Here is a 14,595-nt window from a genome sequence, read left to right as displayed (position 1 = left end):
GTTAGTGGAGAGATGGCTATCCAGGGTTTTTGAGCTTGAAAGAAGATAAGTTCATGTTATCAAATGCTGTTTATCTGCAGCATGAGGTAGAAGAAACTAGGGAGGTGTGTCACTTCTTTTGGAAGAAGAAAGGGCAACGTTGACTACAAATTATATTGTTATAGCTAATCCCAGTACATTTAGAAGTTCTAAGAAACAAAGAAACATTTGGATTCAAATATGTAGTTATGAAAAGGTATTACAGGTCATTAAAAATTAAGAGAAAATATTTTTTAAAATATTGTCTGGATTGTAAAATAACTGCTGTACATATAAAATAGACAGTGTCATATATTACTCTACAGCCTTTATTATTTCTTTGAGGTTAGTAATGCTAACCTGTCTGCTTGTAAGATGCTACAAGGTTTTATCTTGTTTGCCTAGAAATAAGATGGTGAAGTTGTCCTGTATATTTTTGAAATCAAGTTAGTTGCAGTATAACATGGACTAGTGATTGCTTAGGTTTGACCTTCATATAGTAACACACACACCCCCCCCTTATTTTATTTTTCTGAGGCCATTTTTCCTCCACAAAGCATTGCTAGGCAAAGGGAAACATCATTGCTGGAATGTGCTGCCAAGAATTTAATAAAGATGGAGCTGATTGAAATAAATATTCACTCCAGAAGTTGAGAGTTGAACACATTTAACTATTCCAGAGGGTCTCTGTCCTGTCCTTCCTCTCAGGAAAAATACCCTTGAAAGTGGATATTTCACATCACACTGAAAAAGAATATTGAATACTCTGTGAAGTGCGGGGGGGGGTCCCATCATAGTTGCAGATCTGCAAGTAGGTCTTTTTGTGCTGTTAGTTTCTGTTTGCCATCTGAGATGCTCAGAGGCTGAGGTCATAGCTTCATGAACATTGTTTCTGGCAGTAAGGCTTGGTTTTAAGAATTATCCATCCATTTTCCTGCCTCTCCATTCTGCTTGTGTGGCAACAGAATGGAGAATCAGAGAACTGACCTAGGTTAAAGACAACCTTGTTTCATGCAGCTGTACTAAGGGGTGTGTGTATGCTGGAGTTGGTTGGAGTTGCTAGGGAAGTACATGTATGTTCACCAAGTTTCAGTATTAATTAATGACACAGATGCCAGCACTACACTCTGCAGTGCTTTTCAAACCATAACTGTAACTCTGAAATCTGCAGACAGAGAGAATTCTCTCTGAAGAGAGAATTTACAGTGGCATGCTTTAGCCCAAGGACACGAACCTCTTCAAGTCATCTTTAAAGTCCATGAAGAAAGGCAAGACTTCTCCATGTTCTAGGGTTTCGTTTGACCTCAGCCTAATTTCATGAAGTGGGGTACAGAGCAAAGAAGTTACTGTTTTCCTGTAAATGGGAAAACTCTCACAGTCCATTGGTTTTTTTTCAATGCTGCAGAGTGTAGGGCTGGCATCCGTATCAAAAGACAACATTTATATGAAATACATCAATTCTGCAGAGTTTTGGGAAGCTCTCTACCAGTTACAGTGGGGACCACTAAGGCCCTTTTGTTTTCCACCACAAAAGCTGGTCCTAGGAGCTGGACATATGTGCAGGTTGATATGTTCTGTAAGTTGCAGTGGCTGTGGATTGTCAGCATTTTACATCAGCTGTGTTTCTCTTCTGATAGCTGTGAGTATGGATAAAAATCGGGAGAATTTACAGAATCACAAAATTGTGAGGATTTGGAAGGGACCTATGGAGATCATCCAGTCCAACCCCCCTGCCAAGGCAGGGTCCCCTAGAGCAGGTTACACAGGAATGCATCCAGGTGGGTTTTGAGTGTCTTCAGAGAGGGAGAATCCATGATCTCCCTGGGCAGCTTTAAGAGATTAAAAGCTGTAATCAGAGCTTGGGACCAGCTCTTCAGTGCCTTTTACTCAGTGGTAAAGTATTTGTTAAGAGAGAAGCACTGAAAGACCTCCTGTAACAAAAAGAGTTGCTGATTTAATTTGCTGAATATTTTGCCTAGAACTCACAGAACTGTCTTAACACTTTTTATGTGGAGTATAAAAATGTTAGTGAGACAAATATTTTTTACATGTTTTGGTGGCAGACATCTGCTGTACAGGCTAATGTTGCATATTTTCAGTGAACACATAATAGTTTTCATTCAGTATAGATTACAGAGACTTTAGTTCCCACATTCCCCCATTTCCCTTTGTCTTGGAGTCTCCTGTCACTATACAGCAAAGCTTTTTTCCCCCAAGAATGTTACTTTAAAAAGAAAAAGAGAAGCAGCTATGTGAAATCTTGTCTTTGGGTGAATTTCTGAACTGTCTGTTCTAGGAGATAGCATTTCCTTAGTTCCAAGTGCATAAACTCAGGCCTTTGCTGAGGAAAGGCAAAAGTGCTGCCATCAAAGAAGACGACTCTCACATGGATTTGTGTCACTTATCAATGAGCAGTTACCCATTGATGCTCACAAGTAGTTCATAATTCTCTCTGAGTAGACAGCATTTTTGTGGCTTCATATTCTTCGTCTGACAAAATGCCTATAACACTTTTGCCAAAGTCAGTGTTTTCCAAGGCTTAGCTTTCCTGGTGCCAAGAATTCTTCAAAAGCAGTCCAAAAGCCAAGTACTAGTGGGCATAAAAAGCCTACTGTGGCAATAGAAAAGGCTTTGAAAACTTTTGTATTTGTTCACACAAGTGTTTCAGTGTGGAAAATCCTGTCTTTAAGCTTCATTAACTTCATGCAAACTTAAGAGTCCAGTGTTTTATGCATTTTTATGCATTTAAATTTTAAGACAATGAGCTTTAAAGTTGAAATGCAGATTACAAGCAAGCAAGAAAAAAAAAAAAAAGGTTTTCACCCCAGAACAAAGTGCTGTGAGACCTATAGCTCTGCAGCACTCCAGCATAACCCTAGATGGAAGTTTTAAGGGAGCCATTCATGGAAAAATGTGAAATCCTTTGAGCAATTCACAATAGAATGGATTGGTCTCTAAAAAGAAAGAATAGTAACTATAAGCTGCAAGACAAGGATGTCTTTGCCATGCTGCGTTGCCTAAAGTCTTCCAGCACTGTCCACCTGTCTAGGATGGAGGTAGTGATAAAACTTCTAAGTCGCTGCTGAGAATTTTTCAAAATCCCATACTCTTACTACTCAACAAACAGTTTGATATAATGATATACCTATTCTGGCATGCAGGGTGAGATCTAAGTAACAAAATATGGCATGGCAGAGAGGCTGGAGCCAGAGGATGTTTAAGGTCTCTTCTGATCCAAACCATTCTCTGATTCTATGAATATCTCCAAGTACTGAAGTCTGGGATTCTAGGAAACATGACTTGACTTCCCAGCGCACACCAGCCATCAAACATTGAGTATGTTCAAGTTCAACATTAAGCAAGTATGTAAACAACATATATGGTGCTTGCAGCAGTTCTGCCATGCACAAAAATACAAGTCCAAATGTTAATAGAGAATATGCTATTTAAATGGGGAACAGAGCAGCTTTGTGATTCTTTACAGCATGAACACTAGCTCTTCTTTATAGTTCTTCTGTAAAATTCACACAATTTTATATGCTACTCTTGAAATAACACAATCTGAATTCCAGAGTTGCTTTCATGTGAGAACCTATGAGCTCATAAAAGAGTTGTGTGAATGACTTCACTTTGCAGTGCTATTGCTTGGCAAATTCTAAAACTGCAACATAGGACTAAACAAGTGTTGGATTTCTATGTGGCATCTCTGCAGCCATCTGAATTCTCAGTCTTTAAAGTAAGCTGTCTGCTTCCATTGCTGTCTGCTTTTCATTTCCATTATTGAGCTGAATTACAGATAAAATGTACCACCTTTGGAAATTTAACTTGGTTACTGTAGCTGTTTGCAGGTTTTCCTGTATGCCAGAATTTTCCATTCAACTTCATGGCAAATCTGGCCCTGTATTCCTTTAGATGTCTCTAAAAGCTTTGTTAATACCTGTCTTGTTGAGTCCTGGAGAGTTCCCCAAGCTGCTTTGATTCACAGAGGAGAGGAGCAGTGAGGAGCGTTGTGTGCCTGCAGGCTGCAGCTGTGTGTGGGATGGGGGCTGCGAGGATTGGCCGCTCTGCACTGATCAAACACCGGGCATGTCCTGGGCACCTCAGAGACCCTGACCTGCACTGGGGGTTTGGGGAGGGACTGGGCAGAGTCCAGGATGTGCAACTTCTCTGCAGGACATGTTAGGGATGTAGATGTGCTGAGTCTGCAAACTCAGCATTCTAAAAGCCATAAGCTGGTCTGAGCTGTGTAGTTTCAGGAAGAATGTGGCCAGTGGATGTGTGACAGACAGGCAGGGAGAGAGATGTGCCTGAATAGGAGATCACAGAGGGTTGCAAACAGCAGTTTGCTTCTATCTGAATGTTTTCCACATCTCTCATCCAAGCAAAGGGGATTGCAGAACTTTTAAGATTCATATTAGGGGATTTTAAAAATCATCAGTTTTAACTATTTTAGTAGTGTTGTGTTAGACTGTGCTGTTAACTAAAACTAACCACTTTATGCATGGATTATTCAGTTTTTAAAAGTGGAGATAAATCAGGGCCTGTGTTTAAATCCCTGTAAGACTGCATTCAGTTCAAGATAGTTTTTTGTTTTGCTTAGGAAAGTAGGAGTGACCAACTAGTCCTGATGTCTGTAAATTCTCAGAGGTCTTTGTAAATGTCTTTAATTTGTTGTGTTTGTGTAATCCAGATAATGTTCTTCTTTGTCAAAAAAACTTCACCAGAGTAAGGAAATAAAACTAGATGAGGATGCTACTGCAGACTTAAAGCAAAGCCACTGTAGTGCACATGCATTTCTTAAAATACCTTTTTTTTCCCCACAGACCTAAAGATTTTCGAAGGAAGTAATAAGAATGAAAGAAGAAGTGCCATCAGGAGTGTCTCTTCTCCTTCAAAGAAAATTCTTCTACTATGGAAGGATCTGTGCAGCTCAGCCAACCCTTCTATACTTTATGTTTCTGACAGCTGTTAGCAAATTCAACTTGGTAAGATTCTAGAAATTACTGTATTTGAAACAGCTAAGAATAGGTATTATCTTGTTAATGCCATCTGTACTCTGCATTGCATGATCTGGTATTTTATAACGACATTTGATTTGATACTGTTATTAAAGAATTAATACCTTTGTAATGAGTATTTGCATCTCAAGAAACAATACATTGACTACTGCTATGAAGTAGCTCACTCTAAAAGTCGCAAAACTTTATTCTGTGCAGGAGGAGCAGAGAATAATTATGGTCACCAGCCATAATTTTTCATCCTTGAGCTTTGGCCATCTTTTGATACATTGTGCTCTACGGAACAAAATGACAAGTACTATTTTTCTATAATCTTACTTTTTCAGACTACTGTTTATCTGCATCTAAATCTTGGATGTGCTGAATGACAACAGCAAAGGTGGCTCTACTTTCTAGTTGCTGACTGTCATTAAATGTGTTCCTAATGGTATTTTATTCTTGATGTTGAGATGTTACATGATTGTCATTGGGAGAGTCAATATCCCTGTGGTTCTGTCTGCCTGGGAAAGCAGCCAGGCAGAGCCCTGCTCCACTGGGCATGGCTTTTGACGATGGCACACTCTGGACTCGAGTGTTGGTAGCTCTGCTTGTTACCAACTAGAACATCCCTTTGGACCTGTGCAGTGCATTTTCTGAAGTGACTCTTCCTCACTAGGAGAAGGTCTGCTGACAGCCCAGTAGAACAGATTTCATAATGAAGAGGAAGACAGTCCTGAGATGTACAGGACAGCCTCTCCATCTTGGTATAGGGCTGAAGAAAAAGTGTTCAAAACCTATGCTTTCAACTTAAATAGCCATTCTTGAGCTAAATGTTGCTCAGTCTCCAGTGCTGTTCAAAGCTGTTTATTGAGTCTTTTTTTAACTTACCTTGTTTGTAGATAATGAATTGCTCTGTGCTCAAGTGGTTGGGTTGTCATTTTGCCTTCCTCTCCTTGTTAGCTGATCCAAGTTGCCATCCCAGCTACGCCTGCCAGTCTTTTGACTCGGGCATGTCAACATAAGGAATCTCACATCTCAATTTCACATGCAGTTGGCACAACTACCTCAGCTCATAGTTACTCTCTGCATTTGTCCATATACAACTTAAAAAATATGGCTAAATAATGTTTATACTACATCCTTTAAAATAAAACTGTTGTCCCAAAGTGTTGGAAACCAGAAATATATTTCCTTCTCATTGCATTCTGTCCCCTGAAGAGCTAATGCAATTGTTTTGAGTAAATTAATACAGAATTACCATACAAAAGCTTGCCACTTTTATTTGCATACAAAACAGAAATGAAAGAGGTTCACAATAAATTATCAGTGTGCTCCCACGGAACATTCTTGTGTTTTTATTTTAGGTGAGTTTAGAAAACAGTGATCTGTAATGTAAGGAATCTTTACAAAAGGATAATAACCTGGGTGCAAGGACACCTGATGCATTGTTCTCCAGTGGATTTAGTCAGGTTACTCTGCTAGTAAAGCAATTCATCCAAAACAAAGAGAAAGTAATCAACTGGGAAAAAATGGATAACAAAACATTAACTTTTGTGAATGGTTCTACGTACACCACCTAGCCAGATGCATTTTTTTCAGATACAGTTTGAAGAGTGAACGGAGCAGTACTCCAGAGAAAGATCTACAAGTGACCTTTCATCATCAGCTAGCACCAACCCACTAACATACTAAACTTCTGGCATGCAAGATAATTACCATTATTTGTTGTGTCAACTGGCCATGTACACTTTTTTCTCCTTTAACATAAGAGCCTGTAAACATCTTCAGTGAAGGTGAGGCATCGGGGCAAAAGGCCAAACACAGGTGTGCATAAAATGTTTCCCTTTTTCAAACAGTTCATTGAGGGGGGCTTTTTCCGTTCACCTTTGTGCGTACTGGGGTCTTGGCACTCCTTTTGGCTATCCTCCTTGCGAAGCGACTGATTCCCGGGGATCTCAGCTCAACGGCTTCCATCTCTTCTTGAACAGGAGTAAACTCTGGTTGAGCAAGATCAGGTGATGGATAGGACTGGGAGTATGGGGATGGTAAGGGGTAGGACCCGTGAACTACGTACGGCTGTTGCTCACCATCATAAAGGTCCTCGGGGTCATAGATTTGGTAGGAGTTATGTGGCAACTGCACTACGGGGATGTCTTGATCAGTTGGCTCACCGTATCCACCTTAACCCACCACCACCAAGAGTATTCATACGGTTAACACAGGAGAAGGGGAGTAGAAAATTAAAGCATTCATTAGGAAATTGACATTTTATATATAGATATATTTCTATATCATGTGTGTGAGTATATATATATAATCTTTAAATACACATCTTTTATTCACATAAAGGAACAATGAAAACATTTAACAAAATTAATAAGCTGGAGCAATTGGAAACCCACCAACAGACAGCCAAGTTAGTTGGAAACCACCACCACAATTTGTCAAATGTCCAGTTGTAATACTGTGCTTATTATACACTGCACACTCTGCCTGCTATAGCTTATTCCAATTATGAGCTAGAATACACAACTAGCGGGCAAAAATGGGTCAGGCAATAATTTTTAGCAGTGCCAGGAAGCCAAGTGCATGTACAGCAGCTGTAAGTTCATTAAAGGTAGTCATTATCGTTGCTGGAAAGCACAGAGCAGTTCAGCATCCATCTCTGACCTTCAGCCCAATGAGACCTGAACCAGAATGAGCCTTTCACCTTCTGGATTGGTAGCCATTGTAAGGGATTGGGCCTTAAAACAGGAAATGAACAACAGGGAGGGGAAGTGAGGAGAAAAGGATAGGAAGAGACGACAACAAAAACATTCAGGTAAGTAAAACATACAAATCAGCTCAGGGGCAGATTAAACATCAAACAAATATGCCTTATGCATAACAATTGTAGTTTAGCGCTTTACTAATAAATTTTTATTTTAGGTTGGGTGATGGAATTTTTGGTAATTGTGTTAACTTCTTCCCATGGCCTCTCCGTGCTATAACGAGACGGGAAAATAGGATACAGAGAAGATATAGAAAGAATCATTTTCTCCAGATGACTTCACTGGTTAATGATGGACACGTGCATCCCTGTGCCAGGTTACATTACTACAGGTTTAGTAAGGGTCATGCTCTCATGCCACTCAGAGGCACATGGAAAGGGAGGTTGAGCAACACATTTGAAAAACTACAAGTGTAAAAACTCTGCTGTCACAAACATGAGTTGGTAGGGCTTCAATACAGAATATTGAGATGGAGCAGGCTTGTACAACTACACAAACACGAACAGGACAAAACCCACTAGGCAGGATCGGTTTGGTGGGCTGGGATCAGATGGTGGTCATTTTCCTTTGGTCACTACGCTGGGTCACCTTCTCTTCATGCTGCAGTCCCACAAAGTAGAGCCACTGGACACGCAGGTTTTTAGGGAGCCACCACATTTTAGTGCAAGTTTCATCGGTAGCCTCCATCTCACTTGGGCTGTTAGAAAATGCCACCCACACCTCTGCTAACGGCAGCTGTCCCAACTCCTGGCTACTCACCTCCCATGCCGTACCCAGCGCAGGAGGATGGGTCACAGTACCCTGGAGGCCCAGCAGGACCCTGTGAGCCCGGGGATCCTGTGTGACCAGCAGGACCTCGTGGGCCTGGAGATCCTGGTGGTCCCGGGCTGCCAGTTCGACTTTCTCCTGGAGGTCCTGCATAGAACAGGGAGTTGAAACATCTGCGTAGTGTCTTTCACAAAAGCAGGGATATGAGGCCATCTTTCCTGGCCTGGAAAACATGGCACTGACTCTGTTATAAACACTTCCAGGAGACAGCTTGAGAGGAGGAGCAAGGAAGGCATCCTGGCTCTGACTCCCCTGGGCGAGCTGAGAGAAAGACTTCAGCCTCTGGCAAGGAAGAGAGAGCAGCAGCCTGAGAGGAGACCCCCTTCCAATGAGCTTCCTCTCTGGCTGCTGCTTCATTTTCCTTGCCAGAGACAGCTTCTAGGCAGAACTGGAGCAAATGTTTCACCAAACATCAGACTTCTGGAAAGGGATTTTCATGGGGAGAGGACAGCCCTGGATGCCTGCACAGCTCTTGATTCCTCCCACTCCCTTTCAATACAGTTTCTGGGTAATGCTGTGACTCGATACCAGTGCCTAATGGCCAGGATATCCTCATGAGCAATTTTACTCCTATTTCAACAGGACCTGGTTATCACTTGCTGTGCTTTTTCAGGACCTAAATATAAATCCATGTGATATAATGTGCTTAATTACTATACATTTCTCTGTCAACTCACGTTTAGGTATGACATTAAGTCAATGAGAAAACAAATATAATTAGTCCAGACTAATTTTTCCCCCTTCTAGAATCCATGTCAGAAAAAAAAAATACATGAAACATTTTAAAAAGATGGGGTTGGGGAAGCAGTTTATCATAGGGAAAATGAAAATATTTGTGTGATGGGTGACACCATCATGTTGCATATCCCAACATGATATTACATAGTAAGAACATTATGACAGTTAAGGTGCCTGAACTGCTGCTCTCCTTAAGGAGAAAGACAGAGCTGCTGTAAGCTTCTTCACATGTGGGCCAGAATGGTCTAATCCAGATGCCTTAAATGTAAATTTACCTGTGGATCCTGGTGGGCCTCGGGGTCCTTGTGTTCCAATACCTGGATTTCCTTTCTCTCCTTTCTCACCTGGTAAACCTAAGGAAATAGTATTCAGTCACATTTTGATCAAAAGTGTGAGTAGTGTTTATTATTTAACCAGGATTGTAGTTCCACATGTTATTTTTCATCTAAAAACAGATGGCAGAGAAGGAAGAAGGTGAAAATTAAAAATTATTTGGTTCTTTTTCCATCCCTCCCCTGACAGCCTCTGAAGGGAAATGTCATTCTTGGGGTCTTAAACATTCCTGCTGCCATGGTGGTTTCATCAGGATGGTATGCAGAGTTTCCAGCCAGTTTCAGCCAGTTTCCAGGCTGCACTTCCTGTGGAAAGCTGCCTCTGAACTACACCAACATGCAACTATTGTAAGTCAGAAGAGTCTTCCAGGCCTCATAGCTATAAATTACTGTGTGCCCCAAAAAAGTCAAATTTCACTGCTACAGCAAATTTTCCTTCAAACTTTCACCCACCGAAGAGTGGTACAGCAGGAGATTGTTCATGGAGAGAGTTGTTACCAGTTATGGCAGATTCTTGCTAAAATGTGAGAAAGGAGTTTCACCACAGTCAAAATCTGACCCCCAAGTAAAGCCCAATCCAAGTGTTTCCCAGTCTTGAAACTCTGATATTCCAACAAGCAGACCCAGTGAGTTGTGCTCCTGCACTCACTGATGGGGCTAAATTTCTCTCCTTGTGTCTGATCTGTGGAGATCACAAATCTAGTAATTCAGAGAAAGCACTGCTTACTTCCAGCTTTCCATCTCCTTCTGCACTACCACTATGGCATCCTATAAAAACACTTTCTATATGCAGCCATCACAATAAGCAGTGTTGAACTATAGTAGGTGTCAAAACTATAAATTCCAGACCCTGAGTTTCCACTGGTGACTTGGAAATTCTCATAAAGTCTGTGTTTGATTTGGATGGTTCAAAGACACTAAATCCTGGCTGGTTTGTGGGACTTCCCCCCCATTTTCCAGACCTCCCTCCCAGCACTGGGAATTGCTCTCCTGGCTTCACAGCTTCCCCACTTTCAGAATCAAAGTCTATACACAGCACCTTCATCAACACAGAGCAGAAAGAAAACAGCTGCTGCCCTGGATGGGGCAATATCTACAGTTCCAACTGACTGGGCTCCTTCCCTCCTCTCTGCTCAGGTAACTGCTACCTCTTAGGGCAAAACAGCTGGAGAACACCTCATTTTTGCAAGGAATCACAGAATCACAGAATATGCTGAGTTGGAAGACACCACAAAATCATTGAGTCTGGTTCCCAGCCCTGCACAGGAGCATCACCAAAAGTCACACCATGTGCCTGAGAGCATTGTCCGAACATTTCTTGAGCTCTGTCGGGCTGGTGCTGTGGCCACTTCCCTGGGGAGTAATTCCAGTGCCCAAACACCATCTGGGTAAAGAACCTTTTCCTGATATCCCCTGACACAACTTCAGGCCATTCTCTCAGGTTCTGTCACTGGTCACCACAGAGAAGAGACCAGTGCTTGCCCCTCCTCCTCACGAGGAAGTTGTAACTGCAATGAGGTTTCTCCTCAGTCTCCTGGCTGAACAAACCAAATGGCCTCAGCCCCTCCTCATCAGGTTTCCCCTCAGGGAGTCACAGAAGATATTTTTTACCTTCTTAAGCTAATTTGTAATGGAAGGAAATAAATAAATAAAAAGTCTAAGTGTGGAAAAAAAATGTAATTAAAACCCCTCAGTGGCAAAGAATTGCTCGCACAAGTTTATCCAATACGAGTCCACTGAACTGAAGTGGATTCAGCATCTGTGGAGGAGTTCTGGGTCTTCTGCAGGAGCAAGAGGTTTCTAGGGCAACATATTGTCTGACCCAATGATATGGAAAACACAAGCCACACCACTGCAACCAGTAAATCCACAGTGAGCACATCATTTTTAACCAAAGCATGGATGACCTCTTTACCTTACCTCTACAAAGTTCTTTGCCACTGTCCTGGCATAGTTAAGGCATTGCCTGTTTCCCTTTTTTGCCTTTTATTTCCTTCAGTTGCGTAATTTTGAGGGAAGGGTGGTGGTGGTTTTTTCCACATGCTTGAAATTTTCTTTGCCCTGGCTTGCTTCAAACATATGCAGAAACTCATCTATTGCAATTCTCTGTCTCTGCTGCAGGCCTTGTAACAAGGTAAATTTATCCAAATTATCTCTCACCACACAGGACCTGCAAGGAAAGGTTTGCCCTTTGCTAATGGCAAAATCTGCTTTTTTCCTTAGAAGACTGACCTGTTACAACCATCTGCAATCTACACAGCTGTTTAGTACAAGGACCATTGCTTATCCTACTGCATGGTAACATTACTTGGTGACTTCAAAGGCAACAGCCACGATGTTTTGAAATCACAGCCTGCCATGCACTCAATTATAATTATTAACACACACAAAACTATACACGCGTATGTGATGTTCACAGGATAAAATGTCAGTAAGAAATGCTAAACATGGAACAAATCGACTCAGGCTAAGGAAGAAAAATTAATTCTAGAATAAAAGAAGAATCTCTCGTGCAGGGCAAACCTTCTTTGAAAGCAAACACTGAAAACAAACACTGAAGGCCAAGATAAAAGTCTGCATCAGGTTTCTTTTAGTCTGATTTCCAGTAAAGTTTATCCAAGTTAAAGAGAACATAAACACTGAGCAAAAATATCCTACTCCTAAGGCAAAATGCTCATGAGTTAAAGCCTTGAGCTTCCCTAAGGGACTTAAGAGACTCACAGACCTCTTGGCTCACTCCTAATAAATGGCAGAATATTCAAAATTCACCCAAGTCATCTTTGGTGCCAGCAGAGCATGGCTTACAGAAAGTCAACCAGACAAGCCATCATTCTTGTCGGTTACTGCATTGTGGGTTACTGCAGTGGTTAACTGCCCTCAGAATGAAAGTGTGTGTATCAAAACTGCCATTTGAGTTAAAAATGCCTTCAGGTCCAGTAACTGCTTTCATATTTGTGCTCTGGACATGCTTCAGCAATAACATCAAACTGTCTCTCCCCTTCATAACCATGGGTTTACATCTTGTCCCCATCCAAAATACGCAATGTCTCCAGCCCATGGAGATCACAAGCAACTGAAATCAATTATTTGCAACCCTTCACTAAAAATAACTCTGATCTCATCAGTTATTGAAAACAACACCAAATTCATGAACACATTCTCTAGCAAAGAAAAATAAATGTCCATGGTATCTGCACAAGTGGAAATCTCAGGTGTTCTTTATCTGTTTTGTCTTTAAGAGAATACTGTCCTGTGAGGAGAACTATGTATTGCACTTAAGAAGAATTAAACTACTACCAAAAATGTCCTCTTTTCAAGATGTTCAGCTGTGAGCATAGTGTAAAATAACACACAGTTGTGATTTTTTTCTTTTTTAATCCAGATGAAGTTAAAACTGGAAATAAAAATATTTAATTGATGAAACTGGCAAAAGTTCAATTTAACTCCACTGAAATTTTGCCATCACAGCTGTAAATGTGTCTTTTGATAACACATGTTTAACTGGCTCTTTCATATGAAGCCAGGAAGTAAATAAGGATGAAGCTGTGCTTGAGAACAGCAACTTTCCCAGTGACAGCTTAGGTATTTATTGTACTTTAATCACAGTGGGATGGGCTGAGTAGCTGTAAGTTTTATTCACCACTTCATAGACCACATAAGAGCTGAAGTCCATTCAGTAGTAGAAGAACTGCACTTTCACAGCATCTGAAAGTTAGCAGTGCCTCAGAATAATTTTTACTATGGCTTTTCCATTTTTCCACAAAGTTGAGAAAACTACCCATGTATTATAAAAATAACTAGAAACCAAAAAGAAGAAAACAAAGTGTTGATTATTTTGGTTTCTATACCATTTTGCAGAGGTGCAACTACTTCCTGGGCACTCAGAAGCCAGACACTAGTTGTTTAAGTCCCAGATCATAAACAAAACCAGAACAAAATATGTTCAAACTAGCTGAAAGGAGAATAGAAACCAATGCTGTGAGCTAGTTAAAATTAAAATAGAGATGAGGGCTGTGAATAATCAGTGTTTGGTTTTTTTTCCAAACTCCTATACTTATGCAAATAAGCAAAGAGCAAAATTCTAGTAATTTATCTGGGATTATGTGCTGTAGGGGCCTGGTAATACAATGGGGCCTCTCAGCTGGCAACAGACACTGAGAACTGCATCTGTCAAGAGAATGACTTGTCCCTTCTCACTGAGGTGGTCTTTCTTGGAAGGACCAGCTCAATGTGCTACAACTAAGAGGAATCCCATCCAGGAATGGGACATCATGGACCTAGAAGTTCAAGTGCAGGTTTCTAACAGAACTCCATACACTCCATCCATGTCTCTTTCCAAAGCCTCTGATTAATGCTTGGTGGAGTGACAACATAAACAAGGGAAAAGAAGCTGCTGGCCAGGCAAGTCAGCAGGGAATTTCACTGATGTCTCTCACTGCTGACATTTCCAGTAAAGCTTTCTTTGGTGCACCATTTCTAACCAGTTACACAAGCTGCTTTCTGAAGTGCCCCCTTCTTACAGGTTGGGATTGAATAGGTGGTAGGCAAGAGAGGTGAGCTGAAAGAAACATCTGGCCTCCCTCCACCTTTTTATCTTCCCACTCTATCACAACCTTGCCACTCAGCTCAGAGCCAGTAACAGGCTCTTGTAGCAATTCCAACAGTTTGAGGGGGGAAAAGCAACACTACGAGATAAGCAAACAGGTGATTTTTCCTTCTAATGACTATTACTTCTCAGCACACTCAGTGCAGGGCTTTTTCTGAACTTAAATGCAGAGCCTGACTTTTAGAGTTGCTAGTCTGGCACTGGGCTTGAACATTAAATTGGCTTCATATGCAACCAAAATGCTGATGACATTAATGAAAACATTTTACAAAAAGACTTCCAGGTAGCTGGCTGAAGATCTTCAG

General features: G+C 41.2%; 2 protein-coding genes across 6 annotated transcripts in view; one reads left to right on the top strand and one right to left on the bottom strand.

Moving 5' to 3' along the window:
* MRPL13 (mitochondrial ribosomal protein L13) overlaps positions 1-6,357 on the top strand; it is a 29,881-nt gene extending 23,524 nt beyond the window's left edge. Inside the window, exon 7 of the mRNA XM_053954179.1 lies at positions 4,842-6,357. Coding sequence (XP_053810154.1) covers positions 4,842-4,866 — 25 coding nt within the window. The 3' untranslated portion in view covers positions 4,867-6,357. The remainder of the gene's footprint in view (positions 1-4,841) is intronic.
* The window catches only part of COL14A1 (collagen type XIV alpha 1 chain), a 112,907-nt gene continuing 104,581 nt past the window's right edge, over positions 6,270-14,595 (bottom strand). For 2 of the 5 annotated variants that reach the window (XM_053953643.1, XM_053953721.1), the window contains exons 46-48: positions 9,628-9,705; positions 8,546-8,701; positions 6,270-7,195 (exon numbers count right to left, since the gene is read on the bottom strand). In XM_053953643.1, the coding sequence (XP_053809618.1) occupies positions 6,873-7,195; positions 8,546-8,701; positions 9,628-9,705 (557 nt within the window). In that variant the 3' untranslated portion in view covers positions 6,270-6,872. Of the gene's footprint in view, positions 7,196-7,275; positions 7,760-8,545; positions 8,702-9,627; positions 9,706-14,595 lie in introns of those variants that run through there. The other 3 variants (XM_053953795.1, XM_053953872.1, XM_053953952.1) reach the window with 3 other exon arrangements.

The sequence above is a fragment of the Vidua chalybeata genome, chromosome 1, assembly GCF_026979565.1.
Source record: "Vidua chalybeata isolate OUT-0048 chromosome 1, bVidCha1 merged haplotype, whole genome shotgun sequence".
Classification (NCBI taxonomy): Eukaryota; Metazoa; Chordata; class Aves; order Passeriformes; family Viduidae; genus Vidua; species Vidua chalybeata.
Note: the sequence above shows the minus strand (reverse complement) of the source record. Positions and strands in the feature narration are given on the sequence as shown.